Source organism: Rhamphochromis sp. 'chilingali', assembly GCF_963969265.1.
Source record: "Rhamphochromis sp. 'chilingali' genome assembly, chromosome: 14".
Lineage (NCBI taxonomy): Eukaryota > Metazoa > Chordata > Actinopteri > Cichliformes > Cichlidae > Rhamphochromis > Rhamphochromis sp. 'chilingali'.
In genome coordinates this window covers 3,102,792-3,119,755 of record NC_137941.1, presented here as the reverse complement: position 1 = coordinate 3,119,755, position 16,964 = coordinate 3,102,792, and the positions used below count along the sequence as shown (strand labels likewise).

At 39.9% G+C, this 16,964-nt stretch overlaps 1 protein-coding gene across 1 annotated transcript in view; it reads left to right on the top strand.

Annotated features, from left to right (window-relative positions):
- The window catches only part of LOC308409453 (transmembrane protein 163a-like), a 68,445-nt gene extending 52,803 nt beyond the window's left edge, over positions 1-15,642 (top strand). The window contains exons 5-8 of the mRNA XM_080902231.1: positions 1,059-1,155; positions 9,323-9,434; positions 11,815-11,956; positions 12,137-15,642. Of these exons, the coding sequence (XP_080758357.1) occupies positions 1,059-1,155; positions 9,323-9,434; positions 11,815-11,956; positions 12,137-12,197 (412 nt within the window). The 3' untranslated portion in view covers positions 12,198-15,642. The remainder of the gene's footprint in view (positions 1-1,058; positions 1,156-9,322; positions 9,435-11,814; positions 11,957-12,136) is intronic.
- The last annotated feature ends 1,322 nt before the right edge of the window (positions 15,643-16,964 follow it).

Here is a 16,964-nt window from a genome sequence, read left to right as displayed (position 1 = left end):
ACTCCCAGCAAATGGGCGATAGAAAGCCGATCGGTGCCTCTGGCATTCCCAATATGCGCTGGCTGATGTCGGGGCAGCATGAGTACGAGCAATCTTTTTTTTTTTTTTTTTTTTTGCCCGTGATGCCGCCCCGGGCAAACGCCCGTGTCGCCAAAAACCGCTACTGCTCAGGGTCTTGTTCATGAAAGAAGTGAGAGTGGAACAAGTGATGGACCGGTGCAGTGTTTTCAGTAATGAGGATACTACGTTGATCTGATGGGGTGAAGAGAGATGAGTGTGAAAGCAAAGCCATCAGTCAGTCTATGTTCCAATGGCCATGAGCTCTGGGTAGTGACCAAAATAATGTCCTCATGGTTCCCAGTCTTGGCCCTTGGGTGCTGGGTTTTTGTTTATTTAGTATTCTTTATTTGTTTTTTTTTAGTTTGTTTATTGGCTCAGTTTTCATCCTAGTGCATATTGTTATATATTTTGAGTCCTTCTGCTTGTTTGTATTATTATATATTTATTTCCCTCCACGTTTTCTTTCCACTTCCTGTGTCAATTCCCGTATGTTAAGTTCGATTTGGGATTTATTTTTTATTTCCGGCTGTATTTCTGTAATAGTTGCTCCTTTACTTCCTCTATCTCATTACCTTAACTGTATGCATCTGTGTTTTTCCCAGCTGTTTACTTCCCCTAATTAGCCCTGTGTGATCAAGACATGTTAAAGTGTCTATGCAACATCTCTGCACATCCATTATTTGTTTGCTCGTTGACATTTTTCATGCATTCATACTTTACCCGTGCAGGTTCCAGTAGCTGGAACTTTTTGATTATTTGCCATGTTTTTAACAAATATCACTAAAAATAAAAGAATGTAAAGATGTTGTCAAATGTCTGTCAAACACTGAAACTATTATGTGAAAGATGTTTTTGTTGTGAAATGCAAAAGCAGCAATCATGATGGATGTAAAAATAATAAGACCTTAGGAAAGCATTGCTGCTCCCCTTTAAGCTCCTTTGGGTTATTACAACATCAGTAATCGTCATACCTTCTTCTTTTGCCTGTTTGTCTGCAGAGCATGTGTCGTCCTTGGGGTTGTGTTCGTTCTCTCCTCTATTTGTATTCTTGGAAAGGCCATCCACGATCTGGCTACCAGGATGCCCCCCAAAGTGGTGAGGCTACATGCACACGCACTATATGGACACAGACGCTGGCTCACACTGCACCGACACTTTCTTTGTGTAATTTAGATAAAGGAAAGTTACAGCTTTGACTTAATTGTGATTTTTGTCTCTCCCTAACCTCCCTAAAAAGTATTTTACATAATGCAACCAGATATTACTGTTAAATTAAATCAAATCAAATCAAATCACTTTTTATTGTCACATCACATGTGCAGGCACACTGGCACAGCACATGCGAGTGAAATTCTTGTGTGCGAGCCCCACAAGCAACAGAGATGTGCAAACACAACAACACAAACGAGCAAAATACAAGAATGGCCAACCTGAAACTAATAAATATATGTACAATATATAATAGTGTATGCATTTCTGGATGTGTATACTAAATATTTTCCTACGTGTGTGTGTGTGTGTGTGTGTGTGTGTGTGTGTGTGTGTGTGTGTGTATACACATTTTTACAAATTAAATAGTAAAAAAATAAAATAAAATAATAATAATAATAATAATAATAATAAAATATATAAAATATACAGAGTTGAATATGTGCAAAACAAGTGGCATTTATATACAGTGTGGAGTGCATAATGTTGAAGTTCCAGTAGTGAAGCTGAGGTGTCTATGACGTGTTCAGCAGTCTGATGGCCTGATGGAAAAAGCTGTCTCTCAGTCTGCTGGTACGGGACCGGATGCTGCAGAACCTCCTTCCTGATGGAAGCAGTCTGAACAGTTTATGGCTGGGGTGACTGGAGTCCTTGATGATCCTCCCCGCTTTCCTCAGGCAGCGCTTCCTGTAGATGTCTTGGAGGGAGGGAAGCTCACCTCCAATTATCCGTTCAGAGCACCGCACTACTCGCTGGAGAGCTTTGCAGTTGTAGGCGGTGCTGTTGCCATACCAGGTGGTGATGCATCCAGTGAGGATGCTCTCAATGGCACAGCGATAGAAGGTCCTGAGGATGCGGGGGCTCATGCCGAATCTTTTCAGTCTCCTGAGAAAGAAGAGGCGCTGCTGGGCCTTCTTCACTGTTTTGTTTGTGTGTACTGACCACGTAAGATCCTCAGCCAGGTGTACGCCAAGGAACCGGAAGCTGCTCACTCTCTCCACAGCAGCGCCGTTGATGGTGATGGGGGTGTGTACTTCTCTGCACCTCCGGAAGTCCACTATCAACTCCTTTGTCTTTGCGACGTTGAGGGTGAAATGGTTGTCTTGACACCAGTGGGTCAGGGCGCTGACCTCCTCCCTGTAAGCCGTCTCATCACCGTTGGTGATAAGACCCACCACTGTAGTGTCGTCCGCAAACTTCACAATGATGTTGGAGCTGTTAGTGGCTGTGCAGTCGTAGGTGTAGAGTGAGTACAGGAGAGGGCTCAGTACACACCCCTGTGGAGCACCAGTGTTCAGTGTGATGGGGGATGAGGTGATGCTGCCCAGTCTGACCACCTGGCGTCTGTCAGACAGGAAGCTAAGGATCCAGCTGCAGAGGGAGCTGCTCAGTCCTAGATCCTGCAGTTTCCTGTCCAGCTTCGAGGGAACGATGGTATTGAATGCTGAGCTGTAATCTACAAACAGCATTCTCACATACGTGTCTCTCTTCTCCAGGTGTGACAGGGCAGTGTGTAGTGTCAGGGCTATGGCATCATCAGTGGACCTGTTGTGGCGGTATGCAAACTGTAGAGGGTCCAGTGAGTCGGGTAGTGCAGAGCAGATGAAGTCCCTGACCAGCTTCTCGAAGCATTTGCTTACGATGGGGGTCAGGGCTACAGGTCGCCAGTCGTTCAATGAGGAGATGCCCTGACCCCCCATCGTTACTGTTGTCGGGTCTGACAAACCCTCAAATATATATTCTGAACACTGATTTCATAACTCTGCATAACTTTCCAATATTGACTGATACATTTTCATTGCATAGTGAGTGGGTTTAAAAAGCCTGTCTTAAATCTTGCATAGAGAACAATTTAAAGCAATGGATTCAAAGGATGCGTGGGCGAGTGATTTGGCATTTATTTGGCAGAAACTGCAAAAAGATTCAGAGTAAAACTGAAAATATATTGAAAGATAAATAGACACTCTCCACTAGTCCCATTTATGTGGTCTAATAACTGAACTCTGAAATAGTTCAGCCAATCACAGTGAAGTAAGACCAGCTCAACAAATAGAAGAACATTTCTCTGGGAAACAGCCCGCTCTGATGGCATTGTGAAAATTACTTTTTCCAATTTGGGAAGCCACAGAAGACATCATGCTCTAATATAGTGTATCTAATCTGTTTTCAGTACATGTCATGACAAGTAAACTGAGTTCAATAATGAAAAAACTGTTTACTTCAGAACTGGCTGTGGCTCTTTTCTAATGGTGATCTTTTCTGATATTATGATATATTATGAATAATGTTTTAATGTTTGGCCTTTGTGTCTTTGTGCACTGATAATACATTTTTTTAAAGAAAAAGTACATGTGACTAGAGTGTGTGGCTCACAACACATACTATACTCACACATTCACATGCATGCACCAATCTGGCATGATATTATGAGCACCTGCCTAATATTGTGTTGATCCCCTGACTGTCCAGGCGTGGACCAGACCCCTGAAGGTGTGCTGTGGTATCTGCACCAAGATGTTAGCAATAGTCCTGTTAGCTGTGAGGTGAGGCCTCCATGGATTGGACTACTTTATTCATCACATCCCAGAGATACCCAATTTGATGGAGATCTGGGGGATTTGGAGGCCAAGTCAACAACTCAAACTGGTTGTTGTGTTCCTCAAATCATTCCTGAACCATTTCTGATTGGTGGCACATTATCCTGTTGATAGAGGCCACAATTCAATTCAATTCAATTCAATTCAATTCAATTTTATTTATATAGCGCCAAATCACAACATAAGTCGCCTCAAGGCGCTTCATAGATACAGCCATCCAGCCAACCAACCATCAGGGAGTACTGTTTCCATGAAAGGATGTTTATGATTTGCAACAATGCTTAGGTAGGAGGTACACCATGGTGTGTCCTGTTCCCAGGCATTCCCCAGGTAAGTGACGCACAGTCACCCGGTAAAGAAATCATCATTCGTCAGACTGACATACCTTCTTCCATTGCTCTGTGGTCCAGTTCTGATGCTCACGTGTCCATTGTCGGCGCTTTCGGTGGTGGACGGGGGTCAGCATGGGCACCCTGACTGGTCTGCAGCTCCATACACAACAAACTCTGATGCTTTGTGTATTCTGGCTTTTATGAGAACCAGCATGAACTTTTATTGCAGCTGTAGCTCAGTGACCGTTGGCAACCCGTGACCCTGTTGCTAATAGAAACGGACTGCTGCAGACCGGGAACACCTCACAGAGCTGCAGTTCTGGAGATATAGACATAAACAGGATGTTTTTTGTGATCTGTGTATATTTGTAATGATGGATAATGATTTATTTTCTAGTGCCATACACACAAACAGAGCAGCACACACACACATCACTGTGAGTAAGGTTTCTTTTTATAGCCCTCCGCTGCTGTTCTTCTGACGTCAGAGCTTATGTCTCCCTCCACCTGACGTTTGTTTGCTTTTTGTTTTTGACACAGACATGCGCAGACACACACACACAGACACTCTTTTTCTTTAATGCCAGCTCCACCTCCCCCACCACCGCTCTCTGGAGGTGTAGGAGTATGAATAAGGTCCCAAAATAGTCTCTTCTTTCTGTTGCTGGGGTACAGCCCAGCTCTCTCACCATCAGACTGAGAATGTTTCTCACTCTCAGCTTTGAGACCCTCTTGGTGTGTAAATGATTTAACCCTAACCATGTGTCCATTTCACTAACCAGAGAAGAGGGAGAGAAATATTTTGGATATAGGGCAGGAAAAATATCACATGCAAAGACTGCAGTAGAGTTGTGCCTGTGCTGTAAAGCATCACAACTAAGTTATTAAACCACTTACATGCAAACTGCAGTTTAATTAATGCATGAATGACATGAAAAACAATACAGTGATTGCTAATGACATTCGTCCAACATCAGCTCAGATGTCCATAAAGGTTACCAGCGTGTCGACGTATCTATCCAGCTCACAAAGATGCTCTGGAATCACCAGGGTGCAAGAAATGGAGTGAGGCACTTTTTGATTTTGGGGTATACACCTAGTTCTAGTGTACAAACACCCTTTTTGTCTCAGAAACATTGATTTAATAAAATTAAATAACATAAATGCAGCACAATCTAAAAGTCTTCCTTTTGGATAATAACAGATGAGAAAAGTTCTGCCAGTACCAAAATCTTTGTTTTCCAAGCTGGTGTATTTTAACATTTCTCTAAAACAACTTCCCAACACCAAAACGTTGCAAATGCTACAAAACAAGAATTTATTACAGGACTATTCTTTGGGCGTTGTTCATTTCATAATCTGTCAAGTGCATGCATGTAACTGTTCAATGTTCCAGAAGAGTCACTGCTCTTGGCATTTACTCTGTGCTTTTTCATGTGATCTCTTAATAGTTATTACGTGTATTCACCTCAGAGTTTCATCTCGTTAAGATCATTTAGACCCAGACACATTTTGGTCTTAATTTGTTCAATTCCAGGCAGAGAATCTTCTCTTTGCACCAACTGCTTCATTAGTGGCATAAATTAGCAGGACATTAAAAGCCAGCAGCAGTGGACCAATTAGAAAACTGACACATAGAGCAAAACTGTAACTGCTGTGCATATCAATAGAGTCTGAACAATGAATTAAACAACATGAGAATCAATTGTTTGAACTGGGATAAAGTGAAAAAACAAAAACATAAATAAAAAGTAAAACAAAAATTGAGTCACTGAAGCCCCTTTTAGCACAGATTGAAGTGGGTACAGCCAAGAGACGGCTGCATCTATTCTGCAGCCTGTGTGTGATGCTTCAGTGCCATTATGTTAATAGAAACTCTGTCTGTTTGGTCTCAGAGGACCTTCCTGACAGCAGCACGAGCCGATTACCGCTGCCTGTCTCTGGGACATTTCTTTGACGTGTCTCGTGTTTTCAGCATCAATCTTTGTTCCATTTCAGGCTCTATATTTATGATAAACATGCATGTACTCTATTAATATTTGGCCTCTTGGTGTATTTGACATTGTAAGAGGATAAAAAGCAATGAATGGTTCTCAGTGAATAACTCACATCTGGTTAATTATCAGTTTGTTTAAGAGTGATGTCAGCCATCTGGCTCTGTATTTTTATGTAAACACTGTCATTGGCTTCTTTCCTTGGTTAAATACAGGAGTTTGAAGGATGGAAGGATCTCATCTTCTTCTTATTTATCCAGTTTTCTCCTTACTAACACATTCAGTATAACACCCCCCCCCCCCAAAAACAGTAGTAAGTAAGAACAAGTACTGGTCTGTAAATTCATATTGTGTAAATGCAGGTTGCAGAAAGGGAATCTGGATTCATGTCACGTCCTTGGTTTCGCTCTCATGGCAGGCTGTCGGTGTCTAGTGCCTGATTAAACACAGAGAGATGAGATTGGCCCCCACCAGCTCTGTGCTTGGGAGAGAGAGCAGCACATAGCCATGCAACACATACATACAGTACACACCATGCAGTCACAGACAGGCTGCTTTTTATCCACTTTACACAGAGATATAAGTGAAATTTACTTTTTAATTATGGATTTATTGGGAGATACTTGCAATGGAAAGGAAACCTCTTGTTGCCTTATGAAAGCAAACACTACAGATGCACCACAAAAAGGTCTCAGACCAAGACTGTGCTGACATTAATGTATATTAAATATATTTTATAGATATATAACTGTATGATTGTTTTTATCTCATGAAATGCAAAAATACTTCAGTGTGGTCAGATTTCTGAAAAAGGACAAAAGTGACTCCATCTATGTCAAATACGTAGGAGTAAGAAAGGCACAGATGGCTAAAAATGTAACATATCAGGACATAAAGTATGTAAAGTTATGTAAATGCAACCTGAGATTAACCTCAGATTTAAGAAAAACGAACATGGGACATATTGGTCGTTAGTTATTTATTCAAACACTGAGCCAAAATATAAAAAGCAGTGTGAAAAACGAAGTACACCCCATGAGCTTGTAGAACCACCTTTACCAGCAATAACTGGAAGAAATTATTGTTTCTACAACTTTGTCAGTCTCTCACACGGTCGTAGAGGAATGCTAGCCCACTCTTCTTTACTACCTCAGTTCACTGACGTTTGTCATTCTTCTTCTTTAAGGTCCTGCCACAGTATCTTAATCAGATGGAGATCTGGACTCTGGGCTATTGCAACATCTTAATTCTTAAATCTTTTTTTCTGACATTTTGTTGTAGATTTGCTGCTGTGCTTAGAATCACTGTCCTGTTGCATGACCCCATCTGCACCAGCATGTCAGACAGATTTGACTCTGGAACACTTGGTCACCTCAGTGGCTCCACACAAAGGCGCTCAAGTCCTTTGCAGCTTTGCAAACTTAAGCTGTGCTGCCTTGTTTTTTCACAGAGGAGAGGGTTTCTCCTGGTAACCCTTTGAAGCCATACTTGTTCAGTCTTTTTCTAATTCATAAACTTTAACCCTGAACATGCTACAGTAGCCGGTGGAGTTTGAGATGTAGCTCTTGGGGTTTTTTGCAGTTTCTCTGAGCATTGCACAATCTGACTCTTGGGTTAATCCTCACCTCAGAAGACTGTCTTCAGTGTCTGTATTACTGATGTCTCCCCTCCTTGGCACTGTGTTAACACACAGCTGAATGGTCCACACCTACAAACTCATACAAACTTCTGCTACTTCTCTTGGTTTCTATGCAAACAGTGTATTTAGTTTTCAAACACTGTTCCTCTATTTCGCTTAATCACTGTGTAATGTGTTTTGCTTGTTTTGCTGTTCATCTGAGCTTTTATTTTCCTCATTTTAATAGCTGCTAATTTTTTTTTATCATATCCTGATACATAAATTATATATAAAGCAATACATAAAGAGGGTGTACTTTACAAAAACTGTACAGTGGATAAAATGAGGACAGATCTGCTTACAATGCAATACTTCTTGTTCTTTGCAAAGGTTGCTGTTGTACGATGCTGCCCTTGTAAAAATGATTCTCTGCACACTAACTAATAAGCATCTTCTAAGGGAACAAGTGAGTGGCTTTTCCCAACAATTCTGAAACTGGATGAGGGTCTGCTGGGATTACATGGGGTCAAACTGATCATCTACTAGCATCTGTTTAGTATTGTAATAAAACAAACTGATACCAATCAGTCACTAAGACTGAAAGTATCAGTCAGCAAATGCAGCTAAATATATACAACACAAAAAACAAATTCGTTTTAGAGACCTAACTAGCAAAGACATTGATCACTGCTTCCTTACATTACATAGAGCCAACTATTGATTGTTAATTATAGTTTATTATTAATTGCAATAAAAAAACATTTGTTAGATCCACGTCTGTTTTTCACTCGCCCACAACAGCATTTTAGGCCTAATGCCTTTAATTTAACTTTGTAAATCTACTCAAAAGATTCCAGCAGGTGAGATTAACATCTGAAAATAGGAGGATGGAATCAGCCGTTTCCAAAATTTTAGTTTTCCTAAATGTTGAAGTGCAGTTACTCTGATTTGTGTGCATGTTTTTCTAATACAGTTGGGGTTTTATTAGCAGGTAGTTTATGCCGCTTTATAATATCCCGATATGTTTGATATAGCTGTGACTTTAAATCTGGTGGAGAACAGCAAAGTCAAAACAAAAACAATGTGGCTGTTTCCCCCTCAGACGTGTCCTTTAGGCTCTTCTCTTCCTCTCATCTCCGGCTCTCAGTCCCTGCTGCGGGTCAATTAAATCTGAAAGGTGGATGCTCTCGAGTCAAGCGTTTTCCTTTTTTTCTTTTGCTGAGTCTGTTTGAGACACAACCTGAAAACACCCAAAGCTCACATCACTTCATCTGTATGACCTTGGGCTGATGCACCAAGGCGAGCCTGTATATATTAATAATGCTTGAGCTGACAGAAGCTTTATGGGTCACACAATCTGTTGGTTCCTGCTCTGCAGCTATACAGTAGCTCCCTCTGTGTTTTTGCTGAACTTTTGTTTGTTTTTTAGGATGAAACCTTTAATTTCACTCTGCATACTTTTACAAATATTGCCATATTCTCTTATATTTTGTCTCCCGTGTCTCACCCCAGGACGACTTCCTCTTTAGTGTGTCCATAGTGAGTGGGCTCACATGTGCTGTGCTGGCTGTGGCCAAGTTCATGCTGGGAAGAGTGCTGACTAGTCGGGCACTTATCACTGATGGTAGGACACACACACACACACACACACACACACACACACACACACACACACACACACACACACACACACACACACACACACACACGCACATGCACGGACACTGATGACTATAAATAAATGAAGAACACAACAGAAGAGCACGAGGGACTAGATAACTAGATAGGTGACTTAAAGCATAAGCAACTTTCAGTTGTTTGAATTATCAAGAGGGAAGACACTGTCCCTAAAGAGGGAGACTTAGAGTGGAGTTAAAACATGTGCATTTATTTGGTATATTCATATGAATTAATAAAATCGTAATTAAGTTGTTCAAACCCAACATTTTCCATCTGGTATGATTAAATTTTTAACTACCAAGTGAAATTCTTCTAACAACAGCAAACGTATCAAAGTTCTAATGATATCACAGATAACACAAGAATGAAAAATACGAGAGTTTTACAAAATACACAACAGTTTTCATGAAGCATCGTGGCCACTTTCAGAATGACATTAATTATGAGTGGATTAGTATCACTGATGCATTAACTTGTCAGAAGTTTCCAGGGTTTTAGGTGAGCCAGAGGAAGCTAATATTCTTGGATTAAGTGTATGCACCATATTTTATCTGCTCTTTGAGCTTCTGTCATGTTGTGGTGGTGAAGTGCAGGAACCAGCACCCAAATGTAGGACGCAGGATTCAGAATCTAATTACTTAAAGACACACCTGAAACAAAAAAGTCCAAAACTAACAAAGTGTATCAAAAACAGCAATTCACAGACAGTCTGAGGATAAGCTGCACAGAATAATAACAGATTACAGGAGGACAGGGCTGAATGAGACACAGGTGCACACACATGAAAGGGCACTCAAACAGTACATAAAAAATTTGTGAAAACTTGGCACTTCCTGCAGATTTTAACCCAAAACCCATGACCTGAATCAGGTTATGTGTTCAGAAGTTACCACGTGATTTACTCACTTTTGTGACGCAGAAAAGTCTGACAAAGCTCGCTAACCCCTTAATCGCTCTTTCTATACCCCTCAAAAAAGAGAACTGACACTGGAGATTAACCTAAGCATGGACATAACCAGGTACATCAATGAGATGGAGACAACAAAAACAGAGAACTCACTATGAACTCACTCAAAATGAGGAAAAACTAAAAATCGTCACTAAAATGAAAAGTCAGAACAGAGTTATTATTCTTAAATCAATTCATAATAATTCAAACCCACAAAACGACTGTGGCATTTTAAAACATCTGCACCATCAAAGCCTTTGGAAGCAGAATATTTGTGCCAACACATTAAACCAAAGGAAATAAAACACACGCAGCTGAAACAAACATTGCAAACCAGAACATGCCTGCTTGTGTTTATTGTGTGACTTTCTAACACAAATGAACTGAAAAAAATGTCGTTTGTGATGACCCGCTGCTCGTAGGCACGTGCTCAGCTGAACAAAAGCACAGCATACACACACAAACACACACACACACACACACACACACACACACACACACACACACACACACACACACACACACACACACACACACAGTGTCTCTGGCAAACACACACTGCTATCCCCAGGTCTCAAAACACACAGGGCATCAATCCAATAAACCTGAGGTTGCTGTTCTCTGAGCCTCTTATTTCCCACAAGACTCTACACTTACTGCAGGCAAGACAATAACCCACCGTGCTAGCTTTCACACATGTAATTATAAAGAACAACATCAGCCACTATAAAGGGTCATTCAAACACAGTATATGTAGTGTGGAGCCATTTATGTAGGACTTCAAAACAGCTGCAAAATGTTGATCCGACACCTACCAGAAGAATATACATAAGCTCAGCTGTAGCTTCAGATTTATCCTTTAAAATGGATATTGATACAACTTAAAGATCATACATACAAGTTTACATTTAGTTTGTGTTTCAAAGTGAAATGGAGATGATACATGTTCATATTTTATCCCACCTGTTAATCCTTTCTCTGAGGGAATGCTGCTTCTCACCAGGTCCTCTAAATCAGGGGTGGGGAACTCCAGGCTTCGAGGGCCGGTGTCCTGCAGGTTTTAGATCTCACCCTGGGTCAGCACACCTGAATCAAACGATTAGTTCATTACCAGGCTTCTGGAGAACTCCAAGACATGTTAAGGCCATTTAGCCATTTAAATCAGCTGCATTGGATCAAAGACACATCTAAAACCTGCAGGACACCAGCCCTTGTGGCCCGGAGTGAGCTACCACCACCACACATAACATGTTGGTCCTTCATTTCACCGTATCTGTCCAACTAAAACAACTACATTAAGGTCAGGAAAAGACTGTCATTGTTAACAGAAATGTTGTTTTTTATTTGTCCTCACCTAAATTTGTTTGTTTTTCAGGGTTTAATTCTCTGGTTGGAGCAATCATGGGATTTGCCATTCTAATCAGCGCCGAAGTTTTCAAGCATCATACTGACGTCTGGTTTCTGGATGCCACCATTGGAGTTCTAATGGGACTTATTATTTTGGCATATGGGGTCAAGTAAGACATGAAGCAGCAGCAGTGTCTAATCTGAAATCTTTAATCTTTTATAGTTATTAAGGCATTATTTACACGATGCTAATGGCACCGATACAGCTCAGCAGCTCTGTACCTGCGCCTGCATGAACGGCCATTTTTGCTGACGTATCTTACAATTAGAATTTGTTTCTTTGCCCACAGGCTCCTGAAGGACATGGTTCCCCGTGTGAGACAGACAAGGAACTACGAGCGCTTTGAATGAGAGACCTGTGTGCCGACCAGACGAGCAGGTTCTAACATACTCACGCACCTGCACACCTGGGTGCCTCCTGCCCCGCCTCTCTCTGTATTTCATACACCTGTTCATCCACATTTCATTACACACTGACAGGGACCGTACACACTCCCATAGACATGTATACACACACACACACACACAATCTGTACATACTGTACATACATTTAAAGATTAATACATGTGTCAGACACACACACATACACATACACACACACACACACACACACACACACACAGACCTGAGAGATTCTGAGAAGGACGTGATGGAAGAGTATCCTCCTATAAAGGAAGTATTTCTGATTATTTCTCCTCGTCTTTGCGTTTTGTACAATAAAGCACCAATAAAAAGAAGAAACGATGACACAAAACAGAAGAAATATTCAAGAACTGCTTTGGATTTGTTCAAGTTGGACATACATCACTTGCTGCTAAGAGGACATCATTGAAGCCATAGCTGAATTTTTTTTCAAACCAATAGGAAAGATTGTAGGTTTTGCTTAAGTGAAAATAATGCATGTTATCCCAAAACTCGCTTCAGGAACGTGTTTTATTTGTGACCCTGTAATAAACGGAGGCTGCCGGCTAACTTATTTCGTTATTTATTTTGTAGTTTTCTGGTTATCGTAAAGCACATAGGACAGAGATGAAATGAAAACTTGTCATCACCCTCCTCATGTCAGTGCAGCCTTTCTACCTCCTAGTTTGTATCGGGAAGACAGCGAGAGAGGAAGCAGGAAGCAGGGAGAGAGACTCAGGCAGAGCATGCTGAGTCAGCAAATGCTGCTACCTCTGAACACAAAAGCACCTACGAACGCTACACCTAAAGCTAACGAGAAACAGAGAGGACTGGAGACACCAAGTACAAGCACTTGTCATAAAATAAAACATAAGAGCACAAATCTCAATGTATTTCTCCCATTTATATTACACTGCACACTCTGCTCAATATTTCAGAAAGGATCACTTTAGAAGTGAAAAATTTTTTATTTCTGTGTGCAGCAATTTGTACCAGAGCCACAGAACAACAAAGATAGCATTAATTTAGAAAGTATGGCAAAGAGTAGGAGCAGTGATGGTGGGTTCCAAAGCAGCTTGCAGCCTAAAACAATGCTACACAGACTGCTCGATGTGGAATTTGTCACTCAGCTGTGGTCTGACTAACCTTAGGCTGTGCTTTATTTAATTAACCTTTTGCTTAAAGCTTATAGTGAAGTCATTTTTAGGAAAAGCAGACATGTTTGTGTTCAGACTAACAATTAAAACTCATGAATCGTGACGACATGGGCACCAAACCCATTTGTTTATGTTGTTAATTTGGTCTGGGATTTATTAGGTTCATTAATGCCGCTTATTCTCCTCATTTTGTCTGTAAGCACGATGTTTGAACCATTAAAGCAGCGGTAGCTCTAAGCACAGTGTCAGAGATCACACAGCCTGTAAAATGTCATTGGCAGAGACAGTGTTCGTCTGTGCTTCCTCTTTGTCCTGCATGTTTCCATTCCGTTATCAGTCATTACTCCGTGCAATGAATGGAATGTAAATACGAAGCACACGGTCTGTAAATATGTTCGCCGCATTGTTTGGGTGCATCAGTATCAAAAGGTCACACATCGTCACAGTGCTGTACGGCTGACGTGAGAGTAGACAATATATAGTTAAAGTACAGACTGATCAATGTTGCGTATAATTACAAATGTTTACTCCGTAGTGTGCATATACTGTAAATGTCGTTTTACATATTACTGTAGATTATTGTTGACATAAAATGATGAGTCTTACTGTAAGTTTTTTGCACTGTAGGTGAAAATATCTGACTGGATGTAGGTGGATTCCAGCAATGCTGTCCAAGGCAAACTTCACTTATAAAAACAATTTCTTTAACATGCTGAAAAAGTTACAGGTGATCACGTCCACATATTACCTGCTAGCACAAATCGCTAATATTTTACTATAATACTGTAGGTATTACAAGCTCAGATATTAGATAACCAAGCATGTAAAAACTGGGCATTTAAAAGCAACATATAGACTCATATTCAGTATTCAGCTGGTGGAGCCATGATGTATGTGCGCCCTCTTGTGGCTGGAATTGTCACAACAGCAGTCTTAATTAATATTCAGTCGTGTAAATTTATCCCCAGCTGAAAGCCTTGGGCACTGGCTGTGGAGAGGCCTACATCCACTCTGCACTGTAATTATCAACTCTGAGTCGGCTGGACGTGGTGCAGAATTATTGGTATTATCTTTAGTTTCATTGTGTGAAGAATATGATTAAGATATAAAGTGAAGGTGTGATTCAGCTCGCACCATTTCTACTCACCAACAGCACACTGATTTGTAATGCCCCTCTCCCTCTTTAATGCATAGAAGACAATCTTTACAATGGCTTTTACTAGCAAAGCTCAGTGTTTACATGCTAAAGCCACAGTGTAAGGCACAGAACAAACTCATCATGCTTTACAGTAGCTCTGTTGCTCATTTAAAGTAAACTGCTATGTTGGATAAAGTGGACACTGTTTTGAAGTTGGCAGCAAAATCCTTTCTACCTCTCTTCTTTGCACTTGCTTTTATTTTCATGCCACATCTGTTGTGTGCATTCAAACCCCCCTAATGTTTAGTCCGGGTGCTGCGACTGAGGCCCTGGTTACTCGATTCCTCCTTAGCAACGGATAGTCTCTGAAAGTGTTGCACTCGCTGCTGCCAGTCGTGGGGATTGTGCAACAACTGAATGCCAAAAATGTCAAATGTAACTGATGATCACTGCAGTTGCGTTTAAGTCATCTAAAATGTTTTGTTTTCATTTTTCTCCATCTCTCTTAATAACAGGAACCCTGAAACATGAATATCTTGTTATGATATGTTGCACAAACCTCTCATTAATTGAAGAATGGCATGATACACGAAAACCATTTCATTATTTCATTGAAACATGTCAGAAATATGACCACTTCTGTAGCTTAATGAACTGTGCCAAATCATTCAGACCATTTGTCAGCTCTGTTGAAATGTGTGTATCTTTGGTGTGCTTGTAATGATGAATGAACTTCCCATTGACCCAAGAAAAGGCATCAAACTATCAATTCTGCAGAGTTTCATGAGATTATAATAGCAATACTAACCACTCCTCTGTTGCTATAGGCTTTGCATGGGCTTGTAAAAAATCCTTACACTTTCAGTGGTTACAAATGCATTAAACACACACACACACACACACACACACACACACACACACACACACACACACAGACAACCAAATTTACAATAAATCAAGACTATGTGACATAATTGTTTGTACAATATCGACATTGGTGGTATTGCAGATGATGTAATCACTATTTATTTATGTAAACGAAACAATGAAATATCTCTTTGTCAAAGAGAAATGTTTTATTGATCAATAAAGTTTTATCCTGCCTAATCATCAACAATCCTGAGTCATTCGTTTTAAAGCAAGAAGCGAGACGTCATTGTTGAGCAGCTGAGTGCTTCTTAGGATTTTAAATGAAAAATGGACAATAATGGTAAGTACTGTATGAAAAACCTTTATCACTAATGAAATCTAAACCAAAAACATTACGGGTGATTCAAAAATAAAAACTAGACGTTTAGAAAAAAGATGAAAACAAACTGAAATAATTTTACAAAATTGGAAACTTGTAAAACAAACTAATATAAACTAAAAATATGCAGGAAATATTCTTGTTTGCCTGCTAAAATTTATAATCACAACCTGCCAGAGGAGGAGCTTTGGAGCTTTGGGAATCAACTGCTTTCAGAAAGGTTTTCTTGTACTTCCTAAAATCTTTCCTCCATGTAATATTAATTTTGTTCTTTAAAAATGACCAACATTAGCACTGGGACCATTAAAATCTAAACTGAAATGAGCAAACCCACTGTGAAAACTCACTGAAACCACAGTAAACTGAAAAAAGTCAAAATAAATTAAAATAAAATCTAATTAGAAAATGGAAAATCATAATGACTCCAGCACAGAAATGACTCTTACTTAATTTAACTACGTCGCTAATGGGAATTTTTTAACAGTTTTCCTGCATACTGAGGAGTATATTTGTGTGTACTTGTTTCATTTACAAATTACAAAGTCAAGAAGATCAGGTTTGTGGTGGTTGTCACGCGGACTCGTTGAATACAAGTATTTAAGTTAAAATCACCAAATTATTATTGTCATTGTTTCCTGTCGTATGATGATTAGACTTTGATTCTTGTGTGTTTGTGTTCAGAGGCAGAGATGTTTGTCACTGTTACAGACGCACAGTCGTGTCTCTTTCAAACACTGGAAAACTAAATAAACACAAAAATAAAATAAAATAGAAACTGTGAGGATAAATCGATTAGGTTTATTGTAAAATGTCCTAATTTATGCTGTTTACCTTAAAATAAGGGAAAACCTTTTAAATTAAGTAATACTTCATGTTATATTGTCTCTTTTTAAGTGTTTATTTTTAATAAGCAGTACTTGATATTATAATAACAATTTTGTTTTTTTAAGTAAAACTATTTACCTTAACAATGTGTTAAGTTTAATAATCAAATCAGTGATCCTGCTGACTCGCTACTTGATATACTTAAAATTGTAAATATCAGACCTGTCAAGCGTTACTACAAGAAGTTTTTACTTTACTTTTGGCACTTTTGCCATGTTTGGTTTTGCTCAAGAAAGAGTTCTTAAATCTATCACACTCATTACAGAAGAGGCTTTGAAGGTCATCT